This window comes from Stigmatopora nigra, chromosome 23 (assembly GCF_051989575.1).
Source record: "Stigmatopora nigra isolate UIUO_SnigA chromosome 23, RoL_Snig_1.1, whole genome shotgun sequence".
Taxonomy (NCBI): domain Eukaryota; kingdom Metazoa; phylum Chordata; class Actinopteri; order Syngnathiformes; family Syngnathidae; genus Stigmatopora; species Stigmatopora nigra.
Genome location: NC_135530.1, coordinates 6,717,384 through 6,740,826, shown reverse-complemented (window position 1 = coordinate 6,740,826; position 23,443 = coordinate 6,717,384). Strand labels below are relative to the sequence as shown.

General features: G+C 39.4%; 1 protein-coding gene across 8 annotated transcripts in view; it reads right to left on the bottom strand.

Moving 5' to 3' along the window:
* Window positions 1-23,443, bottom strand: part of wnk1b (WNK lysine deficient protein kinase 1b) — a 61,196-nt gene that overhangs the window by 31,499 nt on the left and 6,254 nt on the right. For all 8 annotated transcript variants that reach the window (XM_077709363.1, XM_077709359.1, XM_077709360.1 and 5 more), the window contains exon 3: window positions 3,106-3,278. In XM_077709363.1, the coding sequence (XP_077565489.1) occupies window positions 3,106-3,278 (173 nt within the window). The remainder of the gene's footprint in view (window positions 1-3,105; window positions 3,279-23,443) is intronic.

Below are 23,443 nucleotides of genomic sequence, written 5' to 3'. Positions count from 1 at the left end.
CCAAACCTGTTTTTTTATACCCCTTTCCCCATGATGGCGCTGTTTACGCGGTAGCCAGTGGCAGTAGCTCTGTCCACTCTTATGTTTTTCGTGTTTTACAGCATGTTTTACATGAGAAGTTAAAGGGAACATTGGCATGCACCTGCTTATGGCAGGTGTGATACTGGTGTGCCCATAGCAAGCAATGTCACTCACACTAATACTCAGTCGGCTCAGGGAGGTTGTTTTTCTGCCCTGACCAATGAAAATTTAGAAGGAACATTGCTTGTGACCCATAAATTTCCCACCAAATAGTTGTCATATAATCTGATGATCAATTATTCAATGATCCGATAAATTGTAGCAGCCCCTGTTACAATGTTTTAATTGCCTTGGCAGGTCGATAGTTTTCGATCTATTTGTCGTAAACGTGCTGGCTCATGTGGATTGAACTCACACCACTTTTCACAAGTAGGTATTACGATAGGCATATCACCGTTCAGACTACTGAAGCATGTCGTCATGACACTGCTGCACCAAATCTTGTCATGGAAAACCTCTCTAGCTCTGTCCACTCTTGTGTTTTTGGTGTTTTATAGCATGTTTTACATGAAAAATTACAGGGAACATTGACATGCACCTGCTTATGGCAGGTGTGATACTGGGGTGCCCATAGCGGGCATCAATGATATCGCTTACACTGGTACTCGGTGCGCTTAGGGAGGTTGTCTTTTTGCCCAGACCAACGAAAAATTAGATGGAACATTGCTTTGAAGTAAGCGTTGTAACTTGGTTATGCTTGATGTTCTTATTTGATGTCACACAAGGATACGTTTTTAAGGTGAACTCGAAGGAAAGGAATTGATCAAGTCTTCTTGATGACATCAAAGCAGAATAATTGGATCTTTAAAAATTTCCCCCTTTGCGCAACTCTTCGATCTGAGAGACAAAATCTTAGTGTTGTTGATTGGGAATTGGCAACAAACACACACACAAACAGATAAGTATTCCCATGATTCCTATCAGTTGTTCCTTTCATCATTCCCAACAGGAACTGTTCAGTGTAAGAATAATTCAAGTGTGTACATATTGGTGATGTTCTTTCACACAACCGTGTCCGATTTGATTACCGTATTTACTCTCGTATAAGCCGCATCCTTAAAATTGCCTAAAAATCTTTGAATTCGACAATTTCTCACGTATAAGCCACCCCTGATTCACGATTTTCATCTCCATATTCATGCTTTTAATAGGGAGTACAAGTCTCTTACTTTGAAAGGAAAAGCTCAATAAAAATCATCCCACGTGTATTTCGGAGATACTGTATCATTCAAAAGCATATTATTAGGGTCAATATCATAAGGAATTAAATCTTGTGCACTTTTAAGCTGTATTCTTGATTCAGTCATCTTTTTTTTCCTTACGAATATGACTTTTATGCGAGAAAATACGGTAGTAATAATGAATAGTAAGGTTATAAAGTACAGCAGAGGGCACTGTTGTCCTTTTGGGTTTTGTCATGCTTGTCGTCATGGTGTCACATTTGGCTCTTTTTTTGTCAACCAAGTTACTAAATATACTATCCCCCCCCAACCCCCCCTCCAGCTGCCCCTACCCAATACGCTATGCTTGGTTACAGCATCTGTCTGTGCATCTATCCAAAAGGAATGAGAGGAATCTGCAGCAAAAGCAGCATTGAGCAGGTGGGTTCGCCATTTGCTCGCCCCACTTTTAGCCTTTGATTGTGAAATCCTATTGAATAGCTCACATGCTTCTATAACAGATATGCGCAAACTACAGCCCGCGGGCCACATCCAGCTCGCCGACGTTGTCCAAATAATGTTTTTTTTTTTCTCCCCAAGATGGCGCCGTCACGCGGAAGCCAGTGGCATTAGCTCTGTCCACATTTTTTTTTGTTTTGTGTTTTACAGCCCCCCTATCATTTTTTAAATGGCATTTTAATATTTCTTAATACATTCCTTTTTACTTTACTTTGTACTTCATACTTTTTAACTGAATGATGAGAAATGAGTATGTTCCTACTCTAGTCCTTTTTTTCTGTTTATGTTTCATATGTACTGTTAACGGATGCACTTTTTTTCTATGTATCGTATCTTGTGCTGACCCGGCCCATCTGTCAAGTTTTACGTGTTACAGCTCTTCTATCTTTTTTTAAATGACATTTTAATATTTCTTAATACATTCCATTTTACTTTGTACTTTTTACTTTAATGATGAGTGATGAGTATGTTAATACTTTAGTCCTTTTTTTGGGTTTATGTTTTATATGTACTGTTAACGGATGCACTTTTTTATATGTATCGTATCTTGTGCTGACCCAGCCCATTTGTCAAATTTTTAAAGTCAATGTGTGACCACCGGGCCCAAAAGTTTGCCCACTTCAGGCGTATATACTACTTCTCGTTGGCAAGTGGTTGTGTGTTATCATATTGTGAGGACATTTGTGTGCATCATTTTGGGAATATTTTGAAGGGAATACAAAAAGCAAACGACCAAACAGGCAAGCAAACAGGTTGCATCTGGATGCAAATTTCAAACAAAATTACAATTAAGTTTAGTATAAGCTTAGATGAAACTTATTTTTGAGTGTGTCTGCATCGTAATCCAAGTTCATTTAAATTGTTTAAGTTACGAGCACGTTTCCGTGAAAAAGTGTCTCTCCCCTAAGCAAAATCGGTCTAATTTTACTACTAGTAAACACATTTTAGTATTATTAAACCAATAGTTATTTATTACTTTGTTAATAGATGGCGAATTAGAACAAATAAAAACGTTTTTTCAATCCAATATCCTGTTTTTGGTCTTTTTTCCAGAGGGTTGGAACGAATCCATTTGTTTTTAGTTCATTTTTAACAGAAACGTTTGTTTGTGTTACGAGTAAATCAACATACGAGTTCAGTCCCGGAACGCATTAAGCTCGTATCTAGAGGTACGCACCTGGGTATGATGACAATTAGACTTTGGTCAAGTCAATGATGATGACAAACCCTATTATTACCTCTGCATTTAAAAAAAATATATTTTCTTTTGTTTACTTCACTCTTCACCAGGGTTGTCATTGAGAGTTTTGTGGCCATCATGTGTTCACTTGAAGTATTAACTTACGTTTTAAGTGTGCCTGATGTCATTAATTCAGTGACCAGGACGATGCACTTCTTCCCCTTGCACGGGCCTTCCCACGAGTCGTAGAAGCGGACAATGTTAGGGTGCTGGAGCCCCTTCAGCATGCCGGCCTCCTCCTTGAAGCGCTGGCGCTCTGACTTGGACAGCTTCCGGTCCTTGAAACGTAGGGAGAGAGGGAAGACAAGAGGGTGAGGACAACTGGATGGATGTGCAGTGGGGTGTAAGAAGTGGTCATTGATATCTAATGATGGCAAGGCCATGGTGTCGTATTGCACTGAAATGCATCTGCTCACCCCAAGTGAGGCTACGACTAAAATTGCAGATTGTCCATTCATCTCCGAATCAAAGGCAAAACAGCAGTCAAAAGTACATTTTTGATCTTTCTGCCTTTTATCAGAAATAGTGTCCCACTGTACAGTCGTGACCAATGTTCCTTCTACGCTGCGCACGTACGCAATTGTGCACTACTCTCGTCTTTTCTGCACAGCAGCAATCATATGGCGCGCTGTAAATAAAATCATTTTTTTTATATTTTTATTTTTTATGTTTTTTTTTTTTTTTAACCCCTTTCCCCATGATGGCGCCGTTTACGCGGCAGCCAGCGTGACCAGACGTTTGGTCGCTGGTCTTTTGGTCGTCGGTCTCCTGGTCGCCGGCCTTTTGGTCTCTATTGCTCGCCGGTCAAATATACTTAGATATTAAACAGTACATAGATATTAAACCCTCTATATTAGATATTCAACTCCCTCTATTAGATATTCAACTCTCTCTATTAGGTATTAAACTCTCTCTATTAGATATAAAACTCTCTCTCATGAATACCATTTTGAGAGCTGGCTTCAACAGTAAACTCTCTGTCACCATTTGACCAAAAGACCGGCGACCAAAATACCGGCGACCAAAAGACCGACGACCAAAAGACCGGCGACCAAAAGACCGGCGACCAAAAGACCGGCGACCAAAAGACCGGCGACCAAAAGACCGGCGACCAAAAGACCGGCGACCAAAAGACCGGCGACCAAAAGACCGGCGACCAAAAGACCGGCGACCAAAAGACCGGCGACCAAGATACCGGCGACCAAAAGACCGGCGACCAAAAGACCGGTGACCAAAAGACCGGCGACCAAAAGACCGGCGACCAAAAGACCGGCGACCAAAAGGCCGGCGACCAAAAGGCCGGCGACCAAAAGACCAGCGACCAAACGTCCGAGCACCGGCAGCCAGTGGCAGCAGCTCTGTTTTTGTGTGTTTATGTGTTTCTTGTTATACAGCATGTTTCACATGAAAAATTAGAGGGAACATTGACATGCACATGCTTATGGCAGGTGTGATACTGGTGTGCCCATAGCGAGCAATGGTTGCCGATCTCTTGGTCGCCGGTCTTTTGGTCTCTTTTGGTGTTTTGGTCCATAGCGAGTAATGATCATGTCGCTCACACAGGTACTCGGTGCGCTTAGAGAGGTTGACATCATCAACATTGTTCCTGCCTGCAGCTGACACACAAACCCCATTACGTTATGTCAATCACCTGACCCTGTGATCACATGACAATAACTGCAACGTCACCTGACTGACTGGAAGACAGCATTCCATTTTCCCAGCAGCACTTAAAAAAAGCAGCCTGACCATCTTAATAGTTCTCTAACCCCCTCCCTCGAGGTAATGGAAGATTGCTTCTTCCTCTCACTTAAGCATTTTAGCCCTTTTAACCCATTGGAAGCCATTGACAGTGACACACGTTTCGAAACAAAACGGGACGATAAACTGCAAAGCGTCCCTTGTGACATTTTTTTAAAATTAATCACGTTGCCAGAACACCAGCAGTCTTGTTGAGAGGTCGCTTGTTTTCCGTCTCTACCACTCAGAGTGAGTTCAAAACATCATGAGACTTGTATTTGCCAGATTCAAAAATATCCTCTCGCTCTGCGCGGCGCACAGATGCCGACATGCGCCTCCGTGTGGCGGCTTCTGCAAGTTCGCATCTGAACTTTCTCATCTGCCACTCACGGAGCTGTGCTTTGTGTCCAAGCCAGTTTTAAAATGATAATTACTTTTACTCCTATTTAGGAATATCAATTAATATAACATTTTGCGATATGTTACGTGGCACAATTCTCCAGTCGAGTCGAAATCCGCCTGAAACGATCTTTACGTGTTATTGTTGGAAATAATTTGTACACTGCAATTCCAATCCCATCCACTAGTTAGCAGTACACTGCAGTTGTGCCTTGCAATCAACCGAAATACAGTCATACTTCTACTTACAAATGCCTCTAGTTATGAAATTTTAATGAAGTTAATCAATTTTAATATTTTTCTTCTATTTTTGTGTGTTTCCTCATGTCTTTCACAAGATTGTGACACTCTGACTAATTTTAAAGGGGTTAGTTTAGGGGTGGGCAAACTTTTGGGCCCGGGGGCCACATTGACTTTAAAAATTTGACAGACGGGCCGGGTCAGCACAAGATACGATACATATAAAAAAACTGCATCCGTTAACAGTACACATGAAACGTAAACAGAAAAAAGTACTAAACTATTGACATACTCATCACTCATCATTCAAGTAAAAAGTATAATGTACAAAGTAAAGTAAAAAGGAATATATTTGGAAATATTAAAGTGTCAACACAAAAAAATAAGAGTGGACAGAGCTACTGTAACTAGCCTTCGCGTGACGGCGCCATCTTTGAAAAAATTTATAAATTGGACAACGTCGGTGGGCCGGATTAAAAGCCTAACGGGCCATATGTGGCCCACGGGCCGTCGTTTGCCCATGTCTGGCTAAGTTGGTAGTTATGTAAGGACCTTGGAATGAAGTGGAGGATTTAAATACAAAGTACACCTCTACTTACAAAACTTTCAAGCTACGAAAAAAGCCAGTAATTGCCTCATAGCAAAACAACTATTTTTGAACACAGCTGATGCAACCCATACTCGTACAAAAATGATTGCTGAAATGTTTCACCGACTCCACTTTGATTGTGCCCTAACTTTCAAAGAATGCTGGGCGTATATACTTTCAGCCAAATTTCCTCAAGATGGACTGATTTCTGAGAAAAAAGAAACAGGGGGGGGGGATCTTTGCACCTTATTAGTATGGAGCCAACATGTCTGCAAGTCCACACACATGATCAGAAGATGCTCTCAAGCACAGAGACTCATAAACATCCATGTGGTTAATGCACGGCGAGTTTTTTGCAGGGACCTTGTTATGGTTTCGGCCTTAACCGTTTGTCCAAGATGGGGGGGGGGGGGGGGGGTGCATCTGTTGTGAATAAGAGTGATTGAAAGGGGGATGAATGACTTCCAGTAAGTGTATGTGTGTGTGTTTTGGGGGGCTTTCATTTCGACTGTGGGCCTTTCAAACATTTCAGGTGGCGGTGCTAAAGAAGCAAGAGGCAAACATGGAGATTTGAGTTGACTTGTTAGCGTTCTGCTGCCATATTCCAAATGTGTTTGCGCTGTCTTTTTGTCCTCTCTGTCTTCCCCTTTGTGTTTCTCTTTCCACTCTCTCTCTCTACCACCAACACCCCCACCCGCCTCCCTCCGCCTCACTCATTCCTTCCTCCTACTTAGGTGGTTTTTGGTTTCCCATCAGTCACCACTCTACATATTGCAGTAACCAGGGCCATGTGTCCGCCTCGTAGAGTTGAAATCTGACCTAGTTGTGGCTGGGGAAGAAGCCTTGCCTGTTGAAAACGCGGGCCAGGCTGTAGCATTACAGGCTTCCTGGGGTTTAAGAGATTGGAAATGGGCAGTCATTCATGCCATGCCTTCTCTTCCTTCAGATGGGGCTGAACATCAAATTAGAGCCAAAGCCTGAGATGGGAACGTCTTCAAATAAGCAATAATAATTTGTCAGCATGGCTCTCATTTTAAACAATGAGCAACACCACTTATTCATGTGACAATAGGTTGCCTTTGCAGCCTGACACTCATAACTTCACTGCTCTTTGGCTTGAGGGTATGTCAAGGGTATGTAGGATGGCAATCATTTGGTAGCAAAACTTGGGGGCGTGACCGGACGTTTGGTCTCTGGGCTTTTGGTCACTTGTCTTTTGGTCACCAGTCTTTTGGTCCCTTTTGGTCGCCGGTCAAATGTACTTGGATATTAAACAGTACTTAGATATTAAACAGTACTTAGATATTAAACAGTACTTAGATATTAAACAGTACTTAGATATTAAACAGTACTTAGATATTAAACAGTACTTAGATATTAAACAGTACTTAGATATTAAACAGTACTTAGATATTAAACAGTACTTAGATATTAAACAGTACTTAGATATTAAACAGTACTTAGATATTAAACTTAGATATTAAACAGTACTTAGATATTAAACTTAGATATAAAACAGTACTTAGATATTAAACAGTACATATATATTAAGCAGTACTTAGATATTAAACAGTACTTAGATATTAAACAGTACTTAGATAGTAAACTGTTTAGATATTAAACAGTACTTAGATATTAAACGGTACTTAGATATTAAACAGTACTTAGATATTAAACAGTACTTATATATTAAACAATACTTACATACTAAACAGTACTTAGATAGTAAACCGTTTAGATATTAAACTCTCTTTCTTAGATATTAAACTCTCTCTCATGAATATAATTTTGAGAGCTGGTTTCAAAAGTAAACTGTCTCCATGTGACCGGCGACCAAAAGTGACCAAAAGACCGGCGACCAAACGTCCGAGCACCTTAAATTCGCTTTATGCGAGTAAATATGTGTCACGTTGCATTTGTACGTTTTTTTATAAACCACTTGTTGTTATCCTCAAGCAGAATCAAGGAGAAATCATATTTAATCAAATAAAGAGATATTATTGGTAGAAAGGTCGTCTGGATTTTTTGAAAAATATGACTTGACTTTTCCAATAAACACTCAAACGAGGAACACAACGGGATGACAGATTATGATTGGAAAAGTGACCGAAATTAAATAAAATAGCCGTATAATAGTGCTATCATCTACATAGGAGCCACTTCGGTTTAATGTGGCATACACAGCAAACCATATTATGTAAGCGACTTTCCACGGTGATACGATATCACCTTGACCTCATCCCTCATTAATTTCCTCCCGAGCTAGGATCGCCGGCTAATCGGTGGGGCGATTAGCCGGGACGACGACAGGAGAGGAACTGATTCGGGGGAAAGGCGAGACGTTAAACAGATACGGGTTTGGCGATACGGATGAACGCTGCAAAGTGTCTAACGTGCCACTTTTTGTTGCCGCTTTGCACCAGTGCTCTTTTTGATGACTCCACGAGTTGGTTACATGCATTTCCTATTGAATGTATCTCTTCCAGATGAGTCTGGAAGATCTGTGCTTTTCCTTTTTGAAATTCTATCGTCAGCCAATGGAGTTAATTCAAACAAACAAAAAGAAAAAAAACTACTACATTGGTACATTTACGGTGGCTCCAGCGAACTATCCGAGGTTGTGCGACGAGGAAACGGGCAAATTGGGTGCTCAGAGGTTTGGTCGCCGGTCTTTTGGTCGCCGGCGTTTTGGTTGCCGGTGTTTTGGTTGCCGGTCTTTTGGTCGCCGGTCAAATGGTGACAGAGTTTACTGTTGAAACCAGCTCTCAAAATTATATTCATGAGAGAAAATTTAATATCTAATAGAGTGAGTTGAATATCTAAGAGGGAGTTTAATATCTAAGTATTGTTTAATGTCTAAGTACAGTTGACAAAAGTAGATATTTAGACATTAAACTCTCATGAATATAATTTTGAGAGCCGGTTTTAACAGTACTTAGATATTAAACAGTACTTAGATATTAAACAGTACTTAGATATTAAACAATACTTAGATATTAAACACTACTTAGATATTGAACAATACTTAGGTATTAAACAATACTTAGGTATTAAACAACACTTAGATATTAAACAGTACTTGGATTTTAAACAGTACTTAGATATTAAACAGTACTTAGATATTAAACAATACTTAGATATTAAACAGTACTTAGATGTTAAACAATACTTATATATTAAACTGTCCTTATATATTAAACTCTCTCTCTGAGATATTAAACTCATGAATATAATTTTAAGAGCTGGTTTCAACAGTACTTAGATATTAAACAGTACTTAGATATTAAACAGTACTTAGGTATTAAACAGTACTTAGATATTAAACTCTCTCTTTTAGATATTCCTCTCTCTCTTTTAGATATTAAAGTCTCTCTCATGAATATAATTTTGAGAGCTGGTTTCAACAGTAAATTCACTGTCCGGCGACCTAACGTCTGTTCACGGGCAAACTGGCCTCGGGTCATCTTTTTTGCTGGGACGGCACTCGGTACCAACGTGTTCCACACATTTGGTGTACATACTTTTGGAGCGTATGACTCCACCACTTGATGGAGAATGAGGTGACGAAAAGGTTGTGAAGGACGCGAGTGATGCAATAACCCACAGGGACACACGAGCACGGCATCGGGTTACTGCAGAGGAGCTCAGAAAAGAGACAAAGACATCAATGTCGCAACGGCTACGTGTCCAACTTACGTCACTTTCACGTAAATGGAGCCTTTGTGGAGCAAAATGGCGACAAAATAGATTTAGTATCTTTTGAAAGTCATTCAAATTCATTCGCAATTTGCAATTGTGTCGCCAATAGGGTCAAATTGCTCGATGGTTTACAAATAAGAACTAATGGAAGGCTTGCAAAAATCTTCTGCTTGTCGTATCTAAAAATGTCATTCATAACTACCATATTTTCACGACTATAAGGCGCATTTAAAAAGCTGAAATGTTCTCCAAAAGAGACAGTGCGCCTTAAAATCCAGTGCGCCTTATATATGGAAAAAACAGAAAACCAAAAAACCACCACTGTCGGATATTGAACTGAAACAATACTGTTAAATATGCAGATGCCATCTTAGTTTACAAAATCTTCCATTATATAGCTCCAAGATCCAAAACATCAACAATGGCTGGCTCTAGAGGTGACTGTGTAGTGAGTGCTTCACATAAAAGTCTTAAATTTTCTCCAAAATAGACAGTGCGCCTTATAATCCAGTGCGCCTTATATATGGAAAAAAACAGAAACCAAAAACGAAAAACCACCACTGTTGGATATTAAAAAAACACAAACGCCTGAACTGAAACAATATTGTTAAATATGCAGATGCCATCTTAGTTTAAAAAATCTTCCATCATATAGCTCCTCCCCCACTGCAAGATTTTATACAAAAAAATCCAAAACACCAACAATATCTGGCTCTAGAGGTGACTGTGTAGTGAGTGCTTCATACCTGGAAGTCAATAGCAATTACCGTATTTTTGACGACTATAAGGCACACTTAAGTCTTAAATTTTCTCCAAAATAGACAGTGCGCCTTATAATACAGTGCGCCTTATATGGAAAACATGTCAATCAATGAGGGTGCGCCTTATAATGCGGTGCACCTTATAATGCTATGCGCCTTATAGTCGTGAAAATACGGTAACTTTGCAGTTATTCCCAAAACTTTTGCTTTCTCAGCTGCACCAAGTCTAATTTAATGGTTGGCAGACTTTGGGTGGATAATTACAGAAATGTAAAGCTCCGTCGCCTCAGAACAGACAAACTGTAATTAATCCCAAAGTACATCTGGCTATGATTATCTTGACAAAGAAGAGGACAATAGGCACATAAGTTTCCCCTTCAGATTGGACAAGTAAAGAAGTTGCGAACAATACTATTTCATATTAATAGCGTCTTAAAATAACCACACAATGAAGCGTGGAATCATGTCAAGGAAGCAAGAAAAAGGATGGCCTTTATTTTCTTTTCTTTTCATGTACTTCAAGTGTAACCTGAATTTTAATTACTACTTGTTCATTTTCTTCACTTTACAAGGACTCCATTTGCCCCTGTGTGGTCCGCCAAAGTAAATTAAGAAGTACACAATTTCTGTACTTTGTGATGTAAGACTTGCTGACTTATTGAATTTTTTTAAAGTGCTATTTAAATAAAAATGACACTTTTTTATTACACAGGCAAAGGATGACAAAATGTTTGTTGTTTTATCCCATTCGTCAATGATTGAATAAAATGTCAATAAAATTGGATCAATTCAAATTGACTCGTATATTTAAACAAAATATCATATAAAAAACTGAAAATTAAATACTATATAGCAGGGGTCAGGAACCATTTTGAAATAGAGAACCATAAACTCCTCTTATTTTCTAATGTTATTTCAAAAGAGCATTTCTCAGAAATTAAAAGTAAAAATATATTAAAATATTCAATATTTTTGGTCATTTCTGCACTATTTTACGTCTTCTCTATATAGTATTAAGAATGCTCACTAACACGCTGTTACAGATAGACGATTTTGAATTTTTTTATCATTTATCTCAACATCATTTCCAAATAATTCATTGGCTATCGAATCAGTTGTTGAATGAATAATAAATACTGTATTTCCACGACTATAAGGCGCACCGCATTATAAGGTGCACCCTCAATGAATGACATGTTTTCCATATATAAGGCGCACTGTATTATAAGGCGCACTGTCTATTTTGGAGAAAATTTAAGACTTTTAATTGCGCCTTATATTCGTGAAAATACGGTAATTGCGATTGACTTCCAGGTATGAAGCACTCACTACACAGTCACCTCTAGAGCCAGCCATTGTTGATGTTTTGGATTTTTTTTTGTATAAAATCTTGCAGTGGGGGAGGAGCTATATGATGGAAGATTTTGTCAACTAAGATGGCATCTACATATTTAAAAGTATTGTTTCAGTTCAGGCGTTTGTGTTTTTTTAATATCCGACAGTGGTGTTTTTACATTTTTGGTTTTGTTTTTTTCCATATATAAGGCGCACTGGATTATAGGGCGCACGGTCAATTTTGGAGAAAATGTAAGACTTTTATGTGCGCCTTATAGTCGTGAAAATTACGGTACGTGGATTCATCGGCAGATATGACAGCGATTCAAAACGCCCAAATTGACCATTAAGTCAAAATAAAAATCCGGTGACTATATAGTGCGTATAGTCCCATTTGTTCAGGTGCAAAGTGCCTGCAAGAAGAAAATAGGGATCAGAGGCACACCTGTCTCCACACGGATGAGGCTTAGCCAACACATACACAGCAGCATCAGTGAGGGTAAACACTTGAGTTTGGAATTCCACTGCCAAGCCTTCCTTTGTTTGAGTAAATACTCGCTTTTTGATGGACTTGTCACGCGATAACATCCACGAAAATGACCACATCTTGGCTAAGAAATAGCGGCGTCCAAATTGCGTGACCGCACGGTTGGTTGCCGGTCTTTTGGTCTCCGGTCTTTTGGTCGCCCGTCAAATGGTGATAGAGAGTTTACTGTTGAAGCCACCTCTCAAAACTATATTCATGAGGGAGAGAGAGAAAGTACTGTTTAATATCTAAGTACTGTTTAATATCCAAGTACTGTATAATATCTAAGTACTGTTTAATATCTAAATACTGTTTAATATCTAAGTACTGTTTAATATCTAAGTACTGTTTAATATCTAAGTACTGTTTAATATCTAAATACTGTTTAATATCTAAGTACTGTTGAAACCAGTTCTCAGCATTATATCTAAGTGAGGGAGTTTAATATCTAAGAGAGAGAGTTTAACATCTGAGTACTGTTTAATATCTAACTACTGCTTTATATCTAAGTACATTTGACCGGCGACCAAAAAACCGGCGACCAAACGTCCGGTCACGCTCCTCATGGCTCGATAAAAGGGCTTCCAACCGGGTCGCCGTCCAGTGTTACGCCACCATTATAAACTTTTGGCAGCTTGCAAGCGGCTCTTGGTATTTGTTTTTTTATCAAGTATTTGGCACAAGTATTTGGTATTATTCGGGTAGCGCGCACCCAGCGTTTTTGCCAGCCAACAGCAGCTTTGGAACTGCTGACATTTCTTTCCAGGATCTGAAAAGGTTTTCCTTTTTCGCCCCAAATCTCTCCTGTGGAGGGTAATGTCCTTAATTAGCCCAAACATTAACCACGTTTCAGCTCACTCGCTCGAATCGGATAAGACGGATGATGGAAAAGGAAAAAACAAGAAGGCCATGCTCACCAACTACCATAAATTGCCACCAATGTGAATATTGAGCGAAATCTGAGTGTCTTTTTTTGCCGACAAGACCAACTGTTCAGTGAAAATTATTTTTTTGCATAACCCGAGCCACTCTTGTGTTTTGCCGCACTCTCTTTGCTGACGTCTAGCTCATTCTTTTCTTTGTACGTCTAAAAATAGTTTTCTCGTGGGTTGAAGGTGAGCGCGCGCCAGACAGCAACAGTGTCACATGAATCGCATTTTCAGTTTTGACTTTTTATTTTGGATTCTGCTATTGAATGTGCTTTGAAGTCATCATTAGGTCAAGCATTTGTGTTGAAATATCTAAGATACAGTCATCCCTCTACTTATGAATACCTCTATGTACCAAAGTTGACTCAAGATACGAAAAAGATCCAACATATGGAATCACCCAAAAAGTAAATGCATTTACTTATCCGTTATTTTCTTTTGAATTCCCCTTATTAAGCAATTAAAATTTACAATGAAAACTGTAGCCTGATTCCAAAATAGGTGAATTGGCATTTGAATGCGCAAACCATGAGGACGTGTGCCCTCAATTTCGCCATTTAGACCACGGAAGGGCAAACTTTTGGGCCTGGGGGCCATATTGACTTTAAAAAATTGACAGATGGGGCTGGTCCGCACAAGATATGATACATATAAAAAAGTGCATCCGTTAACAGTACATATGAAACATAAAGAGAAAAAAAAGGACTAAAGTATTAACATACTCATCACTCATCATTAAAGTAAAAAGTATAAAGTACAAAGTAAAGTCAAAAGAAATGTATTAAGAAATATTAAAATGCCATTTTAAAAAAGATAGAAGGGCTGGAAAACACGAAAAACAAATAAGAGTGGACAGAGCTCCTGCCACTGGCTTTCATGTTACGGCGCCATCTTGGGGAGAAAAAAAACATTATTTGGACAACGTCGGCGTGCCGGATTAAAAAGCCTAATGTGGCCCGCGGGCCGTAGTTTGCCCACCCCTGATCTAGAATCTGAACTTGTGCAAAGTCAGCACGGAAGCTATTCCCGATCAAATATTCATGCAGTGTCGAATGGAGGCAAGCTTTCAAAGGGGAAGCCAAACAAACACCCATGCTAATGCCCCCTATACCCCCCCCGGGTCCATTCCCGTCTAATGTCTTACTTGAGTTCTCGTCACTGTTTTGGTCCCCGAACACATGGTGCCCTCAGAGGAGGTTAACAACGGGGTGACGGGGTCGAGCTGTTCATGGCATAACCACACAATGAACAGTCGTTGTGATGCTGACCGCGTGCCTACATGCGCATAAAGGACTAAAGGCTGTAAACAAACACAAGCGACCCTTCTGTCAACTCCGCTTTGTTATAATTGATAGGAGCTGCACGGGGGACTCTGTGTGCTTAAAGAGCAAAAACAAAAACAAAAAAATATGGCAAAATGGCTGCAGCTCAATGTACCGTAATTTCACGACTATAAGGCGCACCACATTATAAGGCGCACCCTCAATGAATGACATTTTTCCATATGTAAGGCGCACTGTATTATAAAGTGCACTGTATTATAAGGCGCACTGTATTATATATTATAAGGCGCACTGTATTATAAGGTGCACTGTATAATAAGGCGCACTGTCTATTTTGGAGAAAATTTAAGACTTAAGTGTGCCTTATAGTCGTAAAAATATGGTACAGTGTTCCCTCGCTTATTGCGGTTAATGGGTACCGGGACCACCCACGATAGGTGAATTTCCGCGAAGTAGGGATTCCCCTTAAAAAATGCTTGATTTGAATTAAATTAAAAAAATGTTTTATTTTTTTTAATTTTATTTTTACCCCCCCCCCCCCCCCCTGTATACAGTACACCATATAGAATACGGGTAGAGAGAGTGAAATTCATGTTATAACAAAAAAAAAAACTAAAATATGTTCAATGTAATATTTGTATTTTTTGACTTCCAGGTATGAAGCACTTACTCACTACACAGTCACCTCTAGAGCCAACCATTGTTGATGTTTTGGATTTTTTTGTATAAAATCTTGCAGTGGGGGAGGAGCTATATGATGAAAGATGTTGTAAACTAAGATTTCATCTGCATATTTAACAGTATTGTTTCAGTTGAGGCGTTTGTGTTTTTTTAATATCCGACAGTGGTGGTTTCTCGTTTTTGGTTTTCTGTTTTTTCCATAAATAAGGCGCACTGGATTATAAGGCGCACTGTCTACTTTGGAGAAAATTTAAGACTTTTAAGTGCGCATTATAGTCGTGAAAATACGGTACATCCATATTTACGCACGGGGTCATGCTCATCCAAGTTTTATCCGCAGGAATGACATAAACCTCCAAAATTATTCCAAAATCTCATCTTTCTCACTGACCCAATGTCACCAAAAGTTGATAAATTGAATAACTTTGGGTTCGAGTGATGTAAAATTAGGTAATGTAATGTTTTAATGGCATAATTTTATGACTTAACTCCAAATATGACTTAAATCTCTTCATATAACGCATGTTGGTCACACAGGCTTTATTTACATTGTCAACAGTTGATGCCCTAGAATCCAAACAACTTCTGGTTCATGTTCCAGAAAAACAACAAAATGACGGTTTCAGAATTAGAGTCTTGTAATAGCATAATCTATAATTTAACGGTCATCATATTTTGATTTTAACAGTGGTGTGCTATCGGGCCTTCAAGGCCTCCTCTGCTGGCCTAAGAGATATCTGAATCATATATAATATTTTGTCCATCAATACTATCAATAAATAATTCCTAATAGTCTGTTAGCTTGCATTCTCTTGGTTGCAATGCTTCCAGATGTGTATTTTCATATTGAAGCAATTAACCAATCACATTTCAGCCATTATTTGTTGCTAGGGTCAGAAATCTGCCTCAAGGCCTTCACAATCAGTTCTGCAGGCTGAAGGCGTCGCTAAGAAATTCACAAACCGCCACTGGATTTTAACCTTTTCGTTATATTCATATCCATTTCTCTATGATTATTACATTGTATGACTTGTTGCAATTTCCTGTGGCACACCTGACCATTGCTCACAGTCGGTCCACTCGAGAACCCCCGGACACAAATTGGAGTCGGACGGGAAGTGACAGACGCAACAGAGTAAATAGGAGCCAGGTTTTTTGCATGCTTCAATTATTAAACATGTTCCTTCCCTCTCACTCCCTGGCTATTTCCAGATAATAAACTATTGCATGTGTAATTTTCTCTGTTATCCCGCTATAAATACCAGCCATCAAGGGCTTGCCGGAACAATAGCTGACATGTTCATCATTTGCAGCTGTTGGCTGTGACGCCCCATAAGAGTTCAGTGTTGTTCCTCTGGAGGCGCTAGTGAGTCAAAACACAAACTCGAGTCCGATTAATTTCCCGTCTCCGAGAAAAGATGAAAAACAAATGCGTGGAGAATAATGACGCCGCCACATGGCCCCACCTTAACCTCCTCAATGACATCTTATCAAAGGAATGCGGGGAATCTGTACGGGACCCCAACCCCCCAAAAAACGACAAGATCGGGGAAAAAGGAGGCAAAGGGAGGATAAATCCATGCAAAATGGAAGGATATTAACGGATGATGCTTCTAAAGTAAGCAATCCTTAGATGTTCACCTACTCGGATCGTTTTACGCTGATTTAGAAGGGGTTTATTTTAGGCATGTGCACCATCACCTCCAACTGTTTATGGTGCTCGGACGTTTGGTCGCCGGTCTTTTGGTCGCCGGTCTTTTGGTCGCCGGTCTTTTGGTCGCCGGTCTTTTGGTCGCCGGTCTTTTGGTCGCCGGTCTTTTGGTCACTGGACTTTTGGTCGACGGTCAAATGGTGACAGAGTTTACTGTTGAAACCAACTCTCAAAATTATATTCATCTAAGAGAGAGTTTAATATCTAAGAAAGAGTTTGATTTCTAAGAGAGAGTTTAATATCTAAGTACTGTTTAATATCGTAGTATTGTTGAAACCAGCTCTCAAAATTATATTCAAGAGAGAGAGAGTTTAAAATCTAAGAGAGTTTTGTATCTAAGTACTGTTTTATACCCAAGTACTGCTTTATATCCAAGTACTGTTTTATTTCTAAGTACTGTTTTATTTCTAAGTACTGTTTTATTTCTAAGTACTGTTGGAACCAGCTCTCAAAATTCTATTCATGAGTGAGTTTAATATCTAAATATCTACTGTTTTCAACAGTACATATATATTAAACAGTACTTAGATATGAAACAGTACTTAGACATTAAACAGTACTTAGACATTAAACAGTACTTCGATATTAAACTTCACTCTTAGATATTAAACTCCCTCTCAAGAATATAATTCTGAGAGCTGGTTTCAACAGTAAACTCTCTTTCACCATTTGACTGGCGACCAAAAGACCGGCGACCAAAAGACCGGCGACCAAATGTCCGGTCACGACTCTTTACGGGTGGAAAAATCTGTGCATCAACACACCTTGTCCAGCTTGACAGATAACATGCACAAAAAGATAAGAAACAAAAGGTTTGGGGTGATGATGACAAGTGTAAAAGGGAGGGGCACGCGGGGGGCCTTGGTGGGATTAAAATGGTGTGACGAGCAGATGAGTCAAAGGGAAATAATGAGATGAGCCCAAGTAAACGACAAATCTGATTGGAAAAAGCCAAGCCGATGCGGGCGGGGGGTGAAAAACGGAGCCTGTGATGGTGTTTCACTGTACAAGTCATCCAACATCTGCCTGACACGTTCACTGTCCCGCTTTCACCTCGCAAAAACCCACGCGCCCAAGCCGACGGCACGCCTTCACTTCCAATGATTGCAATCATTTAAAAATGCATTAGAGAGCAATGCTATCCCAAGCGTGTCTAGGCGCGCTTTGTCATGGTGGCGCACAAATCAACGACAATTTTGTGGCGCATGTTTTTATTTATGTTTAGCACACGCTTCTCTGCGCTAATGAAATGCGAGATTGAGCCAACCCGAGTGGAAAGGATGCTCTTTGCATATGAGGAAGCATCAGCAGTTTTGCCTTCCTTTTGTTACTCACAGCTGCTTGCGATAGAAGGCGGTGTCGAAACACCAAGAACGGAAACCTAAACTTATCTTGAGTGTGTGAACAGATGAATCAAGCCTCAAGGTTAGGTTACACTTTTTTTCCTTCTTTTTTTAAATCCAGAGAGACAATTAAATCTTAAGGAATACTTCTGTTTCTTCTTAGCATGAATAGCAGAGATTGGTGACATTTGACACTTTTATCACCCGTAAATTCACCAGGTCACGCTTTTGGGGGCTTCAGATCGGCATTTAATCAGTGGCGGGCCGTCAGGGCCTTCAAGCTACTACCAAGCTGTATTAGGAGCGAGCTGCACAAGTAAATATATTGTTGTGTTGATTTAAAGCCATTTTCAAGACGGACTATGCCAGAAATACTCATGACCGGACGTTTGGTCGCCGGTCTTTTGGTCGCCGGTCTTTTGGTCGCCGGTCTTTTGGTCGCCGGTCAAATGCACTTTTATATTAAAAAGTACTTAAATATTAAACTCTCTCTCTTAGATATTAAACTCTCATGATAATAATTTTGAGAGCAGGTTTCTACAGTACTTAGATATCAAACAGTACTTAGATATTAAACAGTACTTGGATATTAAACAGTACTTGGATATTAAACAGTACTTGGATATTAAACAGTACTTGGATATTAAACAGTACTTGGATATTAAACAGTACTTGGATATTAAACAGTACTTGGATATTAAACAGTACTTAGATATTAAACAGTACCTTTATATTAAACAGGACTCAAATATTAAACAGTACTTGGATATTAAACAGTACTTGGATATTAAACAGTACTTGGATATTAAACAGTACTTAGATATTTAACAGTACTTAGATATTAAACTCTCTCTCTTAGATATTAAACTCTCTCTCTTAGATATTAACCTCTCTCTCATGAATATAATTTTTAGAGCTGGTTTCAACAGTAAACTATCTGTCACAATTTGACCAGCGACCAATAGGGACCAAAAGACCAGCGACCAAACGTCCGAGCACCGAAATACTGTGCTACAACAAAACTGCTTTTCACGTAATTAATGTTCATAAAATGACAAGAATAAAATAGATGGCTAGATAGGTAGATGACTTCTTTTCCGAGATTCATGCGATGCAAAAACTGTGCCGTGGCTCAAAAAACGGTTGGGAAACACGGCGTTGGATATCACAAAAACACACCTCGCTGTGGGTGTTTTTATGTGCAGGTGATTAATCTTTTGCAATGCGGTTTTAAGAGGCTATTGGGGGATTAGTGCACTCTGAGTGCTAACCTGAAAAAGTCATCATTGCTCTACTTTACAGGCCTCACAGGGGGATCGCCACTTACCACAACAGCGAGAGAATATCAATGCTTACTGAATTCTCCTCGTTTTGTTTGAAAAATGAATTTAGAAGCCTCCATTTTGTTTTACAGCATAATTACTTTCATAGAAATGTTTGACCTTTTTTGTTGAAATATGAACGCCTCCAAAGGACTTCATAATCACAATATTTTTCAAGTAAACTATATTTCAGCTGAGACGTTTTGCCGTGAAAGTATTTAATGACAGATTTAATAAGTAAAAGTAGTATAAGGTTACATTTTTGCAGCTTGATTGTCAATGGTGGGAATAAACGGGGTTGATAATTTATAGCCAACATTAAAAATCCACTTGAGCGCCTGAAGTACTTTATAGTGTATGTTTCTATGTCAATCAATCAGGCGCAGCTGCCATTTCGCCGTTTTGTCAGGGAAATCTAGACTTTCAAACCAAGCATGCTTTTACTTGTTTTGGGCTTTGGATGTGTGACCCACACTTTTTGAATGTTCTCTGTAGTTTATCCATCCACACGTGGGACATTAAGGTCTGTGTTGCAGACAGACTGGCGACTTCTCAACCCAATATTATACATTTGACATCCTTTTTCTGGGTTTCAAGTGATCAAGATGATTCAGATACGTGCTTGTATGAGTGCAACAGAGAAGCCATTGTCAACCAAATAGAGGACGTGGATTTATATCATCTTGACATGTTAACATCGCAATACCGCCAAAAGCTATTTCCAACCTCAGTACGTGACTTCTTTCATTACGTAAGACTTAATTAGCATCAACTATTTTTTTTCACGTAAAAATGACTTCATGGCAGGGTGCTTGGATTATTGGTAGTCGGTCTTTTGGGCGCCTGTCAAATGGTGACCGAGAGTTTACTGTTGAAACCAGCTCTTAAAATTATATTCATGAGAGAGTTTAATATCTGAGAGAGAGAGAGTTTAGTATTTAAGTACTGTTGAAAACAGTAGGTATTTAGATATTAAACGCTCATGAATATCATTTGGAGAGCGTGTTTCAACAGTACTTAGTTATTAAACAGTACTTGGATATTAAACAGTACTTAAATATTAAACAGTACTTAGATGTTAAACAGTACTTAGATATTAAACTTCTCTCTTGAATATTAAACTGTCTCTCTTAGAAATTAATCTTCTCTCCTGAATATTAAACTGTCTCTCTTAGATATTAAACTCTCTCTCTCTTTGATATTAAACTCTCTCTCTTTGATATTAAAATCTCTCTTTTTGATATTAAACTCTCTCTCTTAGATATTAAACTCTCTCTCATGAATATAATTTTGGGAGCTGGTTTCAACAGTAAACTCTCGGTCACCCTTTGAACGCTGACCAATAGATCGGCGACCAGAAGACTGTTGACCAAAACGGGACCAAAAGACATGCGACCAAACGTCCAAGCACCGAATACACAAATAGCAAATTAAAAATACAAAATTGGGGGTAACAGTTTTTTTTTTTTTTTAATCTAATACAACTTTTTTTCTATATGGGGACTCCCACACATCTCCAGTTGCCCTGCCCACACACTGAGTAACCACGTATGCACACGTTCACGTAGGTAAAGTTACTCCAGTCGCCCAGCCATCATTGACACACACACACACACACACGCACACACACACACACACACACACACACACACACACACACACACACACACGATTGGAGCAAGAATCTCTATGAACCGACTTGTCTCTGCAGGCTTCACCACAGGGTCTGGCGGTCTTACATAACATTGGCCATAGATCATGTTTAAATGGGGTGTGCACTCCACCAATCCACTCAATAGAAGGAAGCGTCTCTTGTTTTAAAGCCAACCTGATAAGCGCCCGCTTGACACCGTGGCGGCCCAATGTTTGTTTCCTGATAAACAAAGCGGCGTTTCCACGGGGCGCATCAGGCGAGGCTGATTTTAGCTGCTGGGACAGCGGGAGCCCAAAGCAGCATCTTGTGACACCATGAACGAGGGAGGGGAAGAAATAAAAAAAACTGCCATGGGGAGGAACTCTGTTCACAACATCTCACCTGATCTCGTTTTGTTTAACTTTGGCTACAAAAACAAACTCATCTGTTTACGTGTAGAATAGGAGAATAAACACAATGGATGTGAGAAGCAGAATTACTGTCCAAATTCCAGTTGATTTCCTTCCTTGGCATCTACCCGCATTGGTCCCCTGTCTTTTGGTCGCCGGTCGCGTTTGGTCGCGGGTCTTTTGGTCGCTGGTCAAATGGTGACAGAGAGTTCACTGTTGAAACCAGCTCTCAAAATTATATTCATTAGAGTTTAATATCTAAGAGAGAGGTTAATATCTGAGTACTGTTTAATATCTAAGTACTGTTTAACATCTGAGTACTGTTTAATATCTAAGTACTGTTTAACATCTGAGTACTGTTTAACATCTAAGTACTGTTTAATATCTAAGTACTGTGTAATATCAGTACTGATTAATATCTAAGTACGGTTTAATATCAGTACTGTTTAATATCAGTACTGTTTAATATCTAAGTAATGTTTAATATCTAAGTAATGTTTAATATCTAAGTACTGTTTAATATCTAAGTACTGTTTAATATCTAAGTACTGTTTAATATCTAAGTACTGTTTAATATCTATGTACTGTTTAATAACTAAGTACTGTTTAATATCTAAGTGCTGTTTAATATCTAAGTACTGTTGACACCAGCTCTCAAAATTATATTCATGAGGGAGTTTAATGTCTAAGTATACTGTTTTCAACAGTACTTAGATATTAAACAGCACTTAGATTTTAAACCGTACCTAGATATTAAACTTTCTTTCTTAAATATAATTTAGAGACCTGGTTTCAACAGTAAACTCTCTGTCACCATTTGACCGAGAGAGTTTAATATCTAAGTACTAGTTAATATCCAAGTACATTTGCCCGGCGACCAAACGTCCGGTCACGACCGCATTCATTCATCCATTTCAGGTTCACGACTCGTTTCTGTCGACTGTCAACATCCGTCATTACGCAGTGTCCGCGCGTTGGTTCTTTAATGAACACGAGTGCTTGCACGTGTTTTGTTTCAAGCTCAAATGTAAACATCACCGGATCAGCCGGGACTGTTAAAATACTCCTTAAAGCCGACGGACAACTTTTTTTGCCCCGTCTCTTTCCCGGCCAGATGCATCCAGGAAACCACGAGTGGCTTTGGCGTAGGCTTAGCGTGCCGCTTGACACATCCTCGCCGTTGCATCAGCACGCAACAATGCGGCGAGAGCATATCCTGTGGCTAGTGTGTCACGTCGTCCTGTTTCGTACTTTTTAACTGTGAATTAGCCAAAGTCACAGTCAGGATTTCGGCCATAGGCACGTGGGACGGCTCCGCGGGGGGGAGAATACCCGCCCGGGAGAATTTGAATGGCTACCCCTGTAGAAATGTTTCCGATCCACTTCTGACATTTGCTACTCAACCAAGGCTTTAACTTACTACCCTATTTTGATAAAAAGTTGCACATTAAGAGTCATCTAAAGCAGGGGTCGGGAACATTTTTGACGAAGAGGGCCATAAACAATTCATATTTTCAAACATTATTTCTTGAGAGCCATATTGAGAATTTAGAAGTAAAAATACATGAAAATGTGAGCATTTCTTATGCATTTCACCACTTTGAAAATAAAAAAAAGGGTCTGACTTCTTTTGAGAACATTATTTCACTGTTGCTAATCAATGCGTATCAATGGGAGAATGCATTCAGAAGAATCTAATGAATAAAAAAAACATGATTTAAAAAGGCAGAGAGCCATATACACCCATCAAAAGAGCCACATATGGCTCCCGAGCCATAGATTCTCTACCCCTACCCTAAATGAACAATATCAAGTCATTCTCATCAATGTCTTAGTGACAGG